We start from the raw sequence: 16695 nt of genomic DNA, 5'->3' as shown, positions 1-16695 counted from the left end.
ATCACACTGCAGCAGCACAAAATATAGCACTCTCTGACACTATCTCTCTCTATCTCTCTCTCTCTATCTAACGCTATTACACTGCAGCAGCAGCACAAGTTCACAACACAGGAAGTCACAAGTAGTAACAGGATCCAGGAAGCATCCAGCACACTACAAGCAGTGATGAAGCAGCGATCAGGTAAGTATTTTGCTCAGTTCAGGTCAGTAAATGGCGGCAGCTGGGCACGTTGACCGCACTGCACGCAATTCCAGACCGGAATGGCGTCTGCAGTGCAGTCACCGTTAGTTTAAATCCCCCTCCTTGGCTGTGATTGGTCCGTCGGTCCGACGAACCAATCACGGCCTTTGGGGGCGGGCGGGGTGAGGTGGGGTGACACCAGTGTCACCCTTACACCCCGCGGTGATTGGTGCTGTACTTTACAGCACCAATCACCTCCGATCGCGTGTCACCGGCGAACGTTATTCGCCGGTGACACAGAAAACGCTGTGAATGGCTGTTCACACTGAACAGCCAATCACAGCGATCGCCGACGGGGGGGCGGCATCGCAGCCCCCCCTGGGCATGCAGGGACATGTCTGCTGTCAGGGACAGCAGACATGTTGAAACTGTCACCGCGTCTATAGACGCGGTGACAGTTACAAGCCATGACGTACATTTACGCCATGTGTCGGGAAGTACTTCCCGACCATGACGTAAATGTACGTCAAATGTCGGGAAGGGGTTAAAAATATATGAAAGAAATAAAGAAAGAAATATAGAATTTTAAAATATCAATGACCACTGCTCCCCAACCTAAGTTGTTGCAGGGTTCTTCTTATCCCTGTATGTTTCCTATGTGTTTGGATTTTAGCACTTTCTCTTATAATTTTTAGAAAGAGATGTCTGTGCTTATGTTGCGAACTCCTATATTATTACACTATATTATAAGCACAGACATCTCTTTCTAAAAATTATAAGAGAAAGTGCTAAAATCCAAACACATAGGAAACATACAGGGATAAGAAGAACCCTGCAACAACTTAGGTTGGGGATCAGTGGTCATTGATATTTTAAAATTCTATATTTCTTTCTTTATTTCTTTCATATATTTTTAATATTTCACCTTTTTAACGAATAATAATAAAAGTTAAATCTTAAATAATAAACATTGTGACTGTCAGTGCACCTACAATATACTTACTTTTCTTGTTTCAAATGTGTGTCTTTACTTAAGTAGTAGGTAGCACCTCCTCAAAACAATATATATATAAAAAATTAAAGGTAATTTCCCTACAAAATATTTACATTGAAGGAGATAGAACTGTCCCACAAACAAAAGAGACTGGTGCGGGAATCATTTCTGTTTTTTGTGCATTTGTATGCATGTGCAGATGCTGGGTGTGTATGCCCACGTCAAACAAACTGTTCGCTGGGTGCATGCACCCAACCTTGCGGCCGGTGAGTGGGGGTCAGCGTGCAGGAGTACTTGCCCTTGGGAATGCCCAGTGTTACAAGGGAGTTCCCATGAAAACGCTGGCCGTTCCCATGGCAATCACCCTATTACATGGGCACCGGGGGCAGCCAGCTGACATTACCGGATGTCAGCTGCCTGCCCATTTCACAGAGAACATACATGCATATAAAAGTGACCTGAGAGTAGCTTTCTATATATGCGTGTGCACACCACATCTTTCGATGGTTGGCGATCTTCGAAAGATGTGGGAGGTTCCCACTGGCAATGCAAATAGATGTATATGTAAATCATCCATTCGCATACCATGCAAACGTACACGCCTTGTGAATGGTGGGCCGGGGTACCACCATTCGCAAGGCGGGTTCTGGTTGACTCTGGATCATCCGAGCGAATCAACCAGAATAAACCCCTATATTTACTAAGTAAAAGGATGTGTTTAGCCCAGCATATGACTGCTCAGAAGCTAACACAACAGCAATAAAAAAAAAAATCCTGGCTGGTGGGATCTTCTAAACTATTCATTATGATGATGAGTGGTGGTGACAAAATTATAATTCAATAGGACATAAATTAGTGCATCGGACATTCTTGTCATACCATTAAGCACATGACCATTATCTCTGAATGAGTGGGAATGAACAGAATTTCTCTCATAATACATACCACACCTGGATCTGTCACATCTCAGAATTTCCACACTACTGAGGAACACAGCTGGTCCCAAATGTTGAGTAGACCGTATTTAGACAGTGTTTGGAATGCAAAGTTATCTTTTGTGAGTTTAGGACATTTAGGTTTCATACAAAATACTTTTAAATGATCAGAGTAGGAACAGAGTCACTGTCCTTACAATGCAGAGGAAAGCTAAATCTGTGTCCCGTCCCCCCCATAACCGTTTCACAACAAGCCTCCTCCCAAGCTAAAATTATATATACAGGTTTATGTTTAAAATCATTTCCATACTGGTGAAAATGGCAATCAATACTTGTAATATGTAATAAGTAATCAGTTACATTCAAATCGCTTTTTAATACTGTGGATTAATTCTATTACTAGCAGGAGACCCATCAACCAGTACCAGATGCATTAATAAACCAAAGCATCAATGTACAGTAACTCTACAGTTAGAATAGATCCTGTGCATATCTGAAGTGAAGGTGCAGATTAAAGTTTATACATTGATAAAAAATTTGCAGTCCCAATACAGTGCATTAGAAACACTGACTAACACTGATAAAACGAAGTTTGGATACTGTGACTAAAGAGTGAGCATCTAGACTACGTATAAGTAGTAGTAGTGTAAAGAGTGTACAGGAGCGGAGTATTGTGCGAACGCAAAGGGCAGTGATACTAATACACATACTCATACTCCACTATCACAAATAATAAAATATAGTTATATGGTTATAATCAGGGCTATTTTTCAGTAGGCTCCAGCAGGAACTGAGGCCCTTATTCTAGTTCACTATTTCTGACAAAATATTTCTCACCTGCAGTGCACATGGTTTTGTCCATCTAAGAAATATTTTGTCAGAATGAGTGAACTAGAATAAGGGCCACAGTTCCTGCTGGAGCCTGCAGAAACATAGCCCTGGTTATAATAGTATTAAGGATAATACACAAATTCCCCTGGACATATTTAGTATCTGTGTAACCAAATCGGTGTTTGAAGAGTGCAGCATATACCATTCATAAGTTATGGACATTACATATAATAATCTATACATTGCCACAAGAAAATCCAGTTGAAACCAGATGCACAGCAGGGACCCCTGGACATGATGACAAAGCCTTGAACAAAGAACCAGCTGTACCAATAAGGAGAGGCGAAACCTGACCTCTTGACCAATGAAAAACTTTATTGTACCCCATTGTCTGGACCCTTTATATTGCTGCTTACGAACTAGGGACAATCTACTTGACTGTGCTCAGAGCTAAATACAGATCCCTGGTCCAGGTGGTGACTGCGAGTGAGAGATGGTAACTGTACCTTTTATATTGTTGTAGTTGCAATTGTTGCTGATTGAGCTTACACTTGTTTTTCCCCTTCTGGATAATTGTTGTTAAGACTTACATAAGGATTTGTATACTGTGTGATCTCGTTATATTCTGTTACCCCTTTATGTCCATTAGGGACTAAATACTTATGGTGAAGGACTTTGTACGCTTACTGCGAATTCATATCAAGTCTCGTGTAATTTATTTGCTATAAGCGGAAGTGTTCACAAGAACGATACCTGGTACATTGAGAGTGTGTATGAGTACTTGAGTACTTCATACTGATAAGGATACTGCCATAAGATATCAGTGTAGCATAAGACATGCTGATAAGATACACTACGTGGCGCTATGCATTAGTTCGCCCGTAGTTAGGAATAAAGGGTAACAGTTTACGGACACACTATGTAGACTGCGAAACTTACTTATTGTCCATCGGTTTGGGAAATATTTAGATTTATCAACTATATAGTACAGATCTGTACTATACAGTCAAATTGAATGCATGCATTAAGCTTGCTGTGCGATTCGATCCCGATCATATAGGGATCGAATAGCAAGGTTATTGCACATTGTGTACACAGCATAAGTCATTAGTTGTGACTACTCAGCACCTCACCAGTGGTCCAGAATGAAATATGTGTAAACTATCCTTCTTATTAATGTTTTTCTATATTACCAAGTGGTTTCTCCAGATTATATTTTACACATTAATTCCTTAGACCAGTGTTTTTCAACCACTGTGCCGTGGCACACTAGTGTGCCTTGAGATGTTCCCAAGTGTGCCCCCAGATCTAGAGATGCCAAAACCAGTTTACAGCCACCACCAGTTCAACTGTTAATTACTGGTCTCTTCTTTTCATGCAAAGGGCCAATGTATTTTATTTTTGTTACCTGTGGGGACCAGTGTGATTGTTTTTTATATGGGGGCCAATAGTTTAGTTTTTTTCCTGTAGGGGCCAATGTGTTTTGCCCTGTGGGGATCTCATGGTGTGCCTTGGCAATTTAAAAATCTTATTTAGTGTGCTGCAAGGTAAAAAGGTTGAAAATCACTGCTTTAGACGATTGAAATTCATGGACTCATAAGATTGCACCTTAATAATCATACTGTAGATACACCTGATTTTATACATATTTGGTATGGGGCTCACATATACATCGATATATATTCCATTATTAGCAACTTTACATTCTTTCTTCTATACAAAAGTTTAAATTAAAACTGAAATGCTGAGTTATCATTTCCTATGTTAAAAAATACTTCAGTCCTCACTTGCCACCACCATGAAGATAAACACGTAATATACACACCCATTATGTACTGTGTACATTATTACTGTTAACATTTAGTAAGTACATATCTTGACCCAAGTCAGTTACACATTTTCTTTACTTAAACATTCTCTAAAGAACCCTTTAAAAAATATTCAAGTGATATTACTACTTTTCAAATACAAGTAATGGTGTCAAGACTCATTATATGTTATATATACATCCTGTGTGTGTCACTAAAGAATGTTATATATATGTTGTTTTCAGTTGAAAATAAGTAAAGAAATGTTATGTACTTGAACTCAACTAATTTACAAAGGAAACACCTGTGCATAACTCATCTAACTCTGGAACGTTTGGTACACAAATCCTTAAACTAACCATCACCAGTCACATAAAAATTGTTTTCCACCTGCTTAAATACCAATGATGATTCCTGGCAGTAACATGCAGGGTTTTGGATACTGAGAGCTTACACGCTTGACCTGTTCTATTATTTGGATATTTCCTGTTGTCATAGACAGATTGTGTTAGCTCAATAACAAATCCACAAGAAAATGTCTGCTCTAATGTGAAGTTTAGTGAGGATGCATCCAGACCTACATACTGCTACACAAATCCATAAATTCTTTAATGAACAACAGATCCATGTCCCTGTCAGTCGTTATCACGTCAAACATACTGCACATCGTTCGGTATGTAAACAACGAATGGCGAACGATATACGTCATCATAGCCACTCCCAGGACACTCCCAAGCGCTATTTTATGTTGTGTAGGCAGAGGTCATAGCTAGCCAAGGCTATCCTATTGTTCACAGCAGCAATACAATACATAGAACAATACAGTAGAGATTGGCAGAGTAATCCTATTACTCACTTAATCCAATTAAAGGGCTAGATGAGGAGGGCTCCATCTGCAGATTGGGGAATGTGCATCCCATTCGCGGGCTCACTAGTTGTGCCATTCAATCTACAATGCCAGCGAGGAATGTGGCTACCTCTGTTTTAAATTAATTAATTGAGAACTTACAGTAATAAGAAGTAAATCTGCTACACAACAATTCCATAAGGTATATTATTTTCCTGTTTATAAAGTACTGACATGGTGCATATACAGGTGAACAAAATACAATTTCCATAAGAGATATTGATGACTCTGCCCATAATGAGCATGCAATCCAAGAGTTAGGGGGAACAAGTTATAGAAAAGGTGCAACTGCAGAAGCATTATCTGTCAGCAATCCCGGTACTTGTGTAATATCTGGGCGCCCAATTTTTTCATTGTATTGCATCGCATCGCATCGCATCGCATCACATGCAATATAGTGGCATACAATTCATACGATGCAATTTTTCATTGTAAAGACACAATTTTTAATTGTATAGTCACCCATGGGTGATTTCATACCCCCACTATCCAACTACGCATGGAGTTGATTTGGTACTTGTGTAGTTTCACAGCGCCAGCATGGCGCCGTGCTACTTCCGGGTTCTACGCTCGCCACAAACTATGTTAAAAAAAGTAACTTAACTCCATGCCAACATGGATAGTTCATACCTCCACTATCCATGTTGGCATGGAGTTGATTTTAAATAGCGTGGCGAGTGTAGCGAGCCACCGAGCCCGCAGCGTGGGCGCCGTGAAACTACACAAGTACCGTTGATTTTATATAGTATAGTATAGTATACCACGCCCGAAGCGTGGCGAGGGGACGCAGAATACATGTATAGTAATTCGCGTCCGCTCGCCACGCACGCCACGCTTCGGGCTCGGTGGCTCGTAATTATAATCTTATGGTTAACTGCTAGATCAGTTAGATGTGTGCCCATGTATATATATTTATACTTACATGATCTAAAGAATAAGAAAATACTTAGAATTTTAGAGTGATAATGACCATCGGGCAAGTATCGCACACCTCCCAACATGACCCTCACCAGGAGGGACACAATGCTCTGTTTCTGGACTTTCCTCTTAATTTATGATTGCTATCCCTGTGTGGAAGCACCTTTCTTATGTAGGGTACACACCAGGACGACTCATGAGCGGGTCGTCAGTGGCTCGTCCGACCCGCTCACGGTGACGCGGGGGGGGGGGGGCACGATCCGATCCGATGGCGACCCGCACCCGGCTGTATGGTCGTCATTGAGATCCTACCTGCAGCAGGTAGGATCTCAATAACGACCGACCAACCCGCGGGACCGCGCATCGGATCTGTATCGGTCCACACCAGGACAGAAAAGGGCACAATCAGCACACAATCTACATCCAATTGGTCGGAATTGGATCTAGATTGAGGGGATCGGGCCCTAGTCGTCCTGGTGTGTACCCAGCATTACACATGACCCTGTATAAAACAGGTGATGGCAATCATACATTAAGCGGGAAGTCCAGAAACAGAGCATTGTGTCCCTCCTGGAGAGGGTCATGTTGGAAGATATGTTATTGCGTTAATTGCCCATTTGTTTTAGTTAAATTACTGCTGTATAACTGATTTTTTTTTCAATAGTTTAACAAAAGTGAATTAATCTACTGTAGCGTATTTATTACATTTAATTCATAAAATACAAAATTTGTTTAATACTAAGAATACTCAGCGACTGACATAATACTTTAGGATGCAAATTTCAAATGTAAGGGAATTAAATTTGATCGTATTATAAATGACACAGTATGAAAAGTGCAGATCCAGCACAATACAATACTTTGACCAAAAGTGTGCCTACAGTATATCAGAGGCTAAGTTACAGAATGTACTAGATTTTTTTCTGGTTAAAATGGTGTACCATAAAATAAGCGATGCTTTAATGTGTTCATAGCTCTTTCAGACATCTTGATCCATAAAAAGAAAATCATATATATTTTGGGGGGCTGATATATTTTTAAGTACATTCTGTACGGTATCATCGAACATTTAACCTCCACTCAGGTTGTCCTATAACATTTGCACACTGAGTAATAACATGATACACTAGATAGCAAATGCATACTGAGTCTCATATATCTATCCATTAGACTTTTGTACTTATGGCACTGCCACATGAAATCATATTTGTCACACGTTTGTTTCTATGGAAACCATACCATTATTAGCCCTCAAAGTGGGTGTTCCTGACATTGACAAACCCCTGTTCCCTTCCTTCTAAAGGGACTTGCTGTTTCCAGGCTATGTCCCCTTTAAAAAGATTGTGATTGTTTCTTCTGTTTCAGTTACAGTAATTTATATAATGTAATTTTTTTAGATTGGTGACTAAAAAAAAAACAAATAATAAAAGAATACATGACTGAAACATAAAACTTTTCACTTTTTATTTGTTTTTGTCTTAAACTTTGTTAACAAAAAAAAGTTTCAAATTGTGGACGTGTCAAGTTCCGATAGGTAAAGGTGGCAAGAACAAGATCTCCTTCACTACTCACCTATAGCCTTGGTGTAGTGTCTTGCACCAAGCAACAACTCCGGAGCTCTGTACCAAAATGTAACTACCACTGGATCCAGATCTGCTAGTGGTTTCAATGGAGAATTGAATAATCGAGCAAAGCCCATGTCAGCTACAACAGAAGAATAATATTTTAATTTACATAAGAAAATGTTAAAAAAATAAAAACAGCATGTGCTAAAACAATGGATGATGACTATCGTATAATGAAAAAAAAACACATTAATTTACAATTGCTCCTATGTACTAAAGGAATATTCTATATTACTGAAAAATATAATACAAAACTTTCCATAGTTTTAGTATAGATAGTACAGATAATATATCTGAGAACACCACCACTAATTCATACTTCAGTATTTTAACCATCTCGCTTCTAGGACATAGGAAGGTGAGTGCAGAACACTGCGTTTGCAGTGATAGTGGCACACTGGTGCAAATTTTGATTTTCCACATTGTGACACGATCAAATACAAGATAGTGTGGATTACTAACATACAATATTTTCCATGAGAGATTTTTACCTTGTGGCAGAACTTTTTTAACTACCGTCGCAGAAATGGTCTGGGATAGCTTTTGGGATGCTAGAGGATGAAATGTTTCAGTACACTTCTGTTTAACAGTGCAGCAGTGGAAATGCAATGTATGTTGTGAGAATTGTACACATGGACTACTTGCTAAAATCTTCCTACTCCATTTTTTTTTTTTGACAGAATGAAGTAGGGACAAATGCGTACATAGGAATCAGTAGTAGTTAGTTATTTGCACATGGGCACCATTAAAAAAATGGATGAAACATAGCTGAAAAAAAAAGAATTTATTATAACATGTTCTATCTTGCTTCATCTATACTCTATTTCTACTCAGTCATCAGTTATTTACTTCAGTGTGCTCTGTATCCACATGTCTACAAAGAGAACCACAGTGACTTCATAATGTCTACTATTATAAAACAGAAAGAAGAGACAAATAAAAAAGTTATGTGAGCAACAGCCTAAATAGAGAATGCACCTTGGTGTGTGATTACTTAAATATGAGTAACGAAATGCCAACACTTGACATGGAGTGAATTAAACATCCACATCTGCGTGTCACACTGAGAGGCATGTGACTCGGAGAGCCAATAAGGACATAGGTCTGGCAGTGGTGACTGATTGATAATAGCAGGAAGGGGAGGAGACTTCCTCTTCTTCCTGCAGAATTCAGTGTGGAAAGTCGCAGTATTTGAGCTCTTGCTTTGTGGAGTGATTTGCACCCAGCGCGCCCTGTACCCCGCTACTGTGCCAGGTATGTCAGCCAGTGCCCCCTCACCGCGGCCCAGACGGTCTGCCCGTCCACCCGCACGCTTCGCGGAGGAAGGTGGCCTGGATGCGTCTGACGCGCTCCCTGGGCTGTCTCCCCCTGTCCGCATGCACTCACCCGCTGCTCCGCGCCGCCGTGCCCGGGGGTCCTCTAGAGCTGGCGCAGGTTCTCCGCCTGCGTCGGCGGGTCGATCCGCCGCGCGGCCGGCTGCTGGGAGTCGCGCGGGCGTGAAGCGTGGCAGGGGTGCGTCATTCAGGGGCGCCGCGTCGGGCGCAGCTCAGGGCGGCAGGTCTGGGAGAGGAGCGAGGGGGTCCAGGACGGTGGCGGCGGGTGTCAGGGGAGCTGCGCGGGGTGGCGCTCAGCCTCAGGCTGCAGCGCAGGCCCCGTCCCCATCACACCAGCATGTCAGCTCCGGCTCTGACAGGGAGTCAGGACGTAGTCGGGCACATGCGGACGACGCGCGGGGGGATAGAGGAGAGTCAGCCAGTAGGTCAGGGTCCCCGCGGCAGGTGTATAGGGGACGGCAGCGCAGTGATGGAGTTTCTCCTAGACGCAGGTCTGGTTATGTGCCCACTTATGCCCGGGCGCCTGAGTCCATCGGGGGCTGGGGCTACCTGGGGGCGGCTAGGGACGATGGTGGGAGGCATGGGGCCCGGCGCCACGGGGGCCGCACCGGATCTTCTTCGGGGTCCGGGGCGAGTTCCAGGGTAAGGTCTCCTGCTCCGGCCTTTGATCCATCCGCACTCTCTGCAGCTTTGTCCTCAATGGCGGATGGCCGGCCGGCGCGTACTGGGGGACACGGTTCTGCACGGCGCAGGTCCTTACGGAGCCCTCATGGATCCCAGGCCTGGCTGCTCTCGGCGGCGGCGAGCAAGGAGGGATAGGGGGCCTGCTGTTGGAGTACGGTTCAGGGTCCGATAGGGGGAGTTCCTCTTCTGGGGGCTCCCGAGATAGCCACTCTTCCACTTCCTCCTCCTCATCCGCTGGGGGGTCGGATGTAGGTAGCGCAGCGAAGGCTCGCAAGAGGGCGGCCAAATATGCTAAGAGGGAGGCTGGAAGACGCGCTCGCCACGTTAAGCGTAGGAAGATCGCCTCCCTGTCCCGGAGGGAAAGGAAGAGGCGGAATCAGCCTGGGGTGGTACACTGTGACTATACCGCAGTTTTGAGGGGGCTGAGGGAGAGTTGTAGGCGTAAGATCGAGAAAGGGGATTACGTGGATGTGTTCAGCCTGACCGAGGACACCAAGAAGGCCTTTAAGGCAGCCAAGGATAAGGGCGGCATAGGTTTTGATTCCTATAGGTCATATGACAACTGGCTGGCAGGTTTTTGTGTTTTCGCGGCCTGCTATCTGGAAGATCGGCCGGATGAACACATTAACGTAATACGCTACATTCACATGATACATGAAATGCAGCGAAAGTACGGGGGTTATGCTTGGCGCACGTACGACGAGCAGTTCAGGCGTAAGCAGGATTGCCTGCATATCCTAGACCTGGGCTGTAAGGACGTTGAGGTTTGGATGGAGGTGGCTCGCGTACATTTGGACCCGATAGAGGCCGCGGCAGCCGCTCCTCCCTCCACGTCGGCTTCCCTCCCGCAGCAGCGGCCGGCGGCAGAGTCTTCTGCCGCCCGCCGCTTCCCTGGAGCGGGCAAGCCGGCTCCCCTGGGGGCCGCTAAGGGCAAGTGCTTTGCCTTCAATAACTCCAACTGTCAGCTGGGTTCCCGGTGCAAGTATAAACACCTGTGCATCAATTGCTCGGGGAACCACCCTGCTGCCACCTGCTTTCGAGGGTCCCGCCCCTCCAGAGGGGCGGGCGCTGGCACTGCCCCCAAGCCTGCCGGAGGTGGGGGCGCTGGATAGGGCGGCTACGCCGGTGCGGGTGGAGGCCATGGCTGAATGGCTCCGCTCGTACCCGGACAGGGAAGCGGCCGCTTTCCTGCGGGATGGTTTTAGCGTAGGTTTTCGCCTTCCTGTAGTGGGGGAGGTGCAAGGGGGCACTTTCAGAAATTTGCAATCTGCTAGAGCGCTGCCCTCCGTGTTGTGGGAGAAGGTGATGAAGGAGGTAGTAGTAGTAGTAGTAGTACGTTTATTTATAAGGCGCCGCAAAGTGTCCGCAGCGCCGTACATAGCAAACAAAAAAAATTACAAGGTAACGTACAGGGTGTGTTGAAAGATACAGTATAAATAGGGGTATAGCTGGTAGAACTAAAATCAGCATCAGTTCAGAAGTAGGTGTCAAAATTGTCAAGGAGACTGAAGATGAAGTAGAGGAAGGGAAGAACAGGACAGGAGCACAGGTGAGGCAATGAGGTAGGGTGAGTACGTGAGGAAGGAGGGCCCTGCTCATAAGAGTTAACATACTAAAAATAGGTGGGTGGACGAACGAAATACAATAGCATAAGTAGGAACGGAGGGGAACGGGGGCAGGATAGGAGGATCAAAAGAGGTTAGGAGGAGGGATAGGCTAGTCGAAAAAAGTGGGTTTTGAGGGAGCGCTTGAAGGAGGTAAGGGAATCAGATAGCCTGATGGGTGGCGGGAGGTTGTTCCAGTGCAGGGGGGCAGCGCGAGAGAAATCTTGGACACGGGAGTGGGAGGAGGTGATTAGGTGTGAGGTCAGTCGTCGGTCAGCGATGGAGCGAAGAGGACGGGAGGGAGTGTGGATAGAGATCAGTGAAGAGAGGTAGGGAGCTGTGGAGGAGGAGAGAGCCTTGTAGGTGGTGGTGAGGAGTTTAAAGAGAACTCGGAAAGGAATGGGGAGCCAGTGAAGAGATAGACAGAGGGGGAGGCGGAGGTAGAACGGCGGGAGAGGAAGATGAGCCTAGCAGCAGCGTTAAGAATGGATTGGAGAGGTGCGAGGCAGGTGAGAGGTAGCCCAGAGAGAAGGATGTTGCAGTAGTCAAGGCGGGAGATGACAAGAGAGTGAATGAGAATTTTGGTCGCGTCAGTGGAGAGGAATGGTCTGATGCGTGAGATGTTGCGTAGGTGAAAGCGGCAAGACTGTGAGAGAGCACGAATGTGGGGGGTGAAAGAGAGGGAGGAGTCAATGATGACACCGATGCAGCGCGTTTGGTCGGTGGACGTGATCTCGGTTTCACCAATGCTGATGGAGATAGTCGGAGAAGAGGGGATGTTCGGGGGATGGAAGATTAGAAGTTCAGTTTTAGCCATGTTTAGTTTCAGGAAGCGTTGGGTCATCCGTTTTCGGGAGCTTGTTCCTCAGGCTGATGATGTCGGGGTGCCCTGCCCCTCTTATGTTTGGCAGGTGATCGGGTCGGACTGGAGGGGTTAGCAGAATCCTCATTGGCCCCTGCCACCCTTAGGAACTATCGGGCGGCCTGGACAGAATGGGAAGCGTTCGCGGGAGGGGCAGCTCAGTCAGGTAGGCGTGGGCAGCGTCTTTTGCTGTCTTTTTTGTGGTCATTGTATTGCACGGGTAAATCCAGGGCAGTGGCTGCGCGATATTTGGCCGGGATAGCCTTTTTTGCTAAGCTCAAAGGTTTGCCCGACTGTACGAAGTGTTTCCTGGTGGTTAAAGCTATGAAGGGCTGGGCACGCTTGTCTCCGGTTAGCCCTGATTGTCGTAGGCCCATCGATGCGTCACTGCTCCCGTCTTTATTGGATGCAGTAGGTCATTGCGCGGACTCCACTTTTGAGTCTCTTTTGTTTAGATTAGCCTTTTCCATGGCGTTTCATGGAGCTTTTAGGATTTCTGAGTTAGTTTCCCCAGGTAAATCCCGCGAGGCAGTGCTTTTAGTTTCAGATATTCGTTTAGATGCGAGGGCATTGTGGTTCAGAATTAGGCGGTCTAAAACTGACCAGTCAGCTAGAGGCAGGTGGTCTTCAGTGACACCGGTTGTCCCGGTCTCCATTTGCCCGGTGGCTTTGGCATCCCTGTATGCGGAGGTCAGGCCTGCCCTGGATGGCTCCTGGCTATTGCATTATAATAGGTCTCCATTGACGGTTTACCAGTTTCGATGGATGCTGAGGCGCTGCCTTGAACGATTGGGCCTTTCACCGAGGGAGTTTGGTACTCATTCCTTTCGGATTGGGGCTGCTACCTCGGCCGCAGCTGCTGGCTGGCCAGTTAATGACATCAAGGCGTTAGGCAGGTGGCACTCTGCGAGCTATAGGAAGTATATTAGACCTCACCTCCTGCCCTGAAAGGTGCTTGTGCTCGTATGTCATGTCTATGCTCGTATGTTATGCCTGCCTGTGCCTGAATGCTCATTCTGTTCCCCTGCCCTATGTCCATCCTACTCGGGGGCTATCTACGCTCTGCCATTAGGCCAGCGTCCAGAGTTTTTTCGCTTTTTGCCTGACCTGACGGACTGAATCTGGCCCTCTAATTTGGTTATAGTTAATTATAGTCCCTCAGCAGGTCCAGTCGTTTTCCTCCGGCCGAGTACACCCGTCATTCCTTTACCTTCCAATACCCCTACCTCCCTGGTTTGTCTCTTTCCCATTGTATCCCAGTATGGCTCCAATTGTGATTGGAGCATGTCTTTTGGCACCTTAATTATTGTGCCTCAATTATGTATATATACAAAATTTTCTTTTTCTTTTTGGCAGATCCTCCTAATATGTAAAAAGGCCTCACCGAGAATTCAATCTAATCCCCTCTTTTTTTTTATATCTTCCTCAGGTCTGGGACCCGATAGGCAAAGGGTCTGGGTAGTCGGCCATTCCTTTGTATACTGGGCAGCTAGGTCAGTCTCTGCAGGTGAAGGTCCAGCCTGTGCCTGCTCCCGGGTGGTTAGGTGGTTAGGTGTCCGAGGTATGTCTTGGAGGGACTTGCGGGCATTCCTGATGGTGAATGTCCGACGCTACGGGTTGCCTGAAGTTTTGGCTTACATCTGGGTGGCAATGACCTCGGGAAAATGTCCCAATTAGAGCTGCGGCACCTGATCTTAGATGATTTTGCTGCCATTAAATCAGCTTGGCTGTCTTGCACCATTGTTTGGTCCTATGTGATTCCTAGGCTTGCTTGGAGGGGTGCTAGGGACCCCAGGGCGATTGACGAAGCTCGGAAAAAGCTTAATGCGGCCGTTGCTCGTTGGGTGCTGGAGAATGGGGGGGCTGTAGTTCCTCATGCCATGATAAGATTTGGGCATCAGCACCTATTTAGGCCGGATGGGGTTCACCTGGCGGGTGAGGGTTTGTTCCTGTTCCATGGTGGCGGGGCGGGGGGGTATTTTAGTAAATCCCCCGCTTTGGCGGGAAAGAACGGCAGATTTAATCAATTAGCTCACACCACAGGTTTTGTGGGCGTTTTTATGGCTTGTTTGCGGTGCACTCACCTCTCATTGGCTTAGGCCTTTTCGTTGTATCACCCGTGTCGGGGACAGCGTCCCCACCCGGCTGGGTGGGTAGTCAATGTGTGGGTAGAGTTGGATACCGCCTGTATTTTTGAGTTAGGCCAGTTACGTCAGAATTGGGGTGGAGTTACATTTGTGGCCATTCTTTCTTGGCCACCATTAATTAATTAATTAAATCAAATTAATTCAAACAAACAAATTAGCTTAAAAGTTGCTACAAATAAATCAGTTAACAATTTCTGCCAAACCTATGTCTCCGAGTCTTTATTTCAGGTTTAGTTATGTTAAGTTCACATATGTTATGACATGCTTAATGTACACATGAGATGTTGGGATGTTTAGAGTAACGAAATGCCAACACTTGACATGGAGTGAATTAAACATCCACATCTGCGTGTCACACTGAGAGGCATGTGACTCGGAGAGCCAATAAGGACATAGGTCTGGCAGTGGTGACTGATTGATAATAGCAGGAAGGGGAGGAGACTTCCTCTTCTTCCTGCAGAATTCCCCGCCCTCCCTTCCCTGTTACTTACCGAGGGTGGTGGGTGTTAATCGAGTTAGCTGATAGGCGGGAAAGAACGGCAGATTTAATCAATTAGCTCACACCACAGGTTTTGTGGGCGTTTTTATGGCTTGTTTGCGGTGCACTCACCTCTCATTGGCTTAGGCCTTTTCGTTGTATCACCCGTGTCGGGGACAGCGTCCCCACCCGGCTGGGTGGGTAGTCAATGTGTGGGTAGAGTTGGATACCGCCTGTATTTTTGAGTTAGGTCAGTTACGTCAGAATTGGGGTGGAGTTACATTTGTGGCCGTTCTTTCTTGGCCACCATTAATTAATTAATGAAATCAAATTAATTCAAACAAACAAATTAGCTTAAAAGTTGCTACAAATAAATCAGTTAACAATTTCTGCCAAACCTATGTCTCCGAGTCTTTATTTCAGGTTTAGTTATGTTAAGTTCACATATGTTATGACATGCTTAAGGTACACATGAGATGTTGGGATGTTTAATACTTTTAGATTTTGTTATTCTTTAGTCATTTTTAATCTTTAGAAATATTTAAGATTTGTTAATAATAAATGATACAAAAAAAACATGTATGACATGGCTGGATGTCCAAACTCACTAGAGGTGCAGAATGCCGGCCATACCTTTTATTTTATTTTTTTAAAGCGGCAACCATTTACAAGGCATAGATTTTGAAATAAAAAAAAGTCTGCTTTCGGACGGCAACCTGTACCTCCAGCTAACTTGGACTCTATTACATCCCGTCACAAATGTGAAATGTCTGTAAAGCATTGGAAAGTAGATGGGGGAAGGGGAGTTTGGAGTAAGCCTTCCCCTCCTCAAATATGCTCCTCCACTGAGGGGTTTATTTTGATAGGGTGAAGAACCTGGTGAGTTTATTAGGATGTTTAAAATTACTTTGAGTAAAATTTTGTACTAAATACCTTTACAGACATTCATTTGGTTTATGCTACTGCTCTTTACATGTGTGACAGTTTATCTTATTATTTTATTTAAATCCCTTTTCACCATAACTAGCTTAAATATCCTGGGTTTTTACATGGGAGAGTGCAAACCCCAGTATTGCAGGCAGGTGGAAATGCTTACAGCTGAAATGATCCAGGTCGTGAGTCCCGGCATTTCTACCCAGGTAGTGAGCAGGGTCAACCCAGGTTCAACCTGGGTCACTGTGCAGTGTAAACAGGTAACCCGGGTAAATGCGATCCGGATCCCATTCACTGCAATGCTCAGGACCCGCCACCCACCTGCCATCAAGGAAAAGGGTTCACAAGCCAGGTGGCACCCAGGTTGGAGCCGGGTACAAAATCCTGTGTGCGACCCGGCTTGTAGATGGAAAAGGGGTATTATAGAAACATTATTTATACCTTGGAAGTCACT

General features: G+C 45.2%; 1 protein-coding gene across 3 annotated transcripts in view; it reads right to left on the bottom strand.

Annotated features, from left to right (window-relative positions):
* CDK19 (cyclin dependent kinase 19) overlaps positions 1-16695 on the bottom strand; it is a 224938-nt gene that overhangs the window by 86348 nt on the left and 121895 nt on the right. For all 3 annotated transcript variants that reach the window (XM_083176902.1, XM_083176899.1, XM_083176900.1), the window contains one exon: positions 8147-8278. In XM_083176902.1, the coding sequence (XP_083033028.1) occupies positions 8147-8278 (132 nt within the window). The remainder of the gene's footprint in view (positions 1-8146; positions 8279-16695) is intronic.

Source organism: Crinia signifera, chromosome 3 (assembly GCF_055691185.1).
Source record: "Crinia signifera chromosome 3, ASM5569118v1, whole genome shotgun sequence".
NCBI classification, from domain to species: Eukaryota; Metazoa; Chordata; class Amphibia; order Anura; family Myobatrachidae; genus Crinia; species Crinia signifera.
This window is presented reverse-complemented; position numbering and strand designations above follow the sequence as displayed.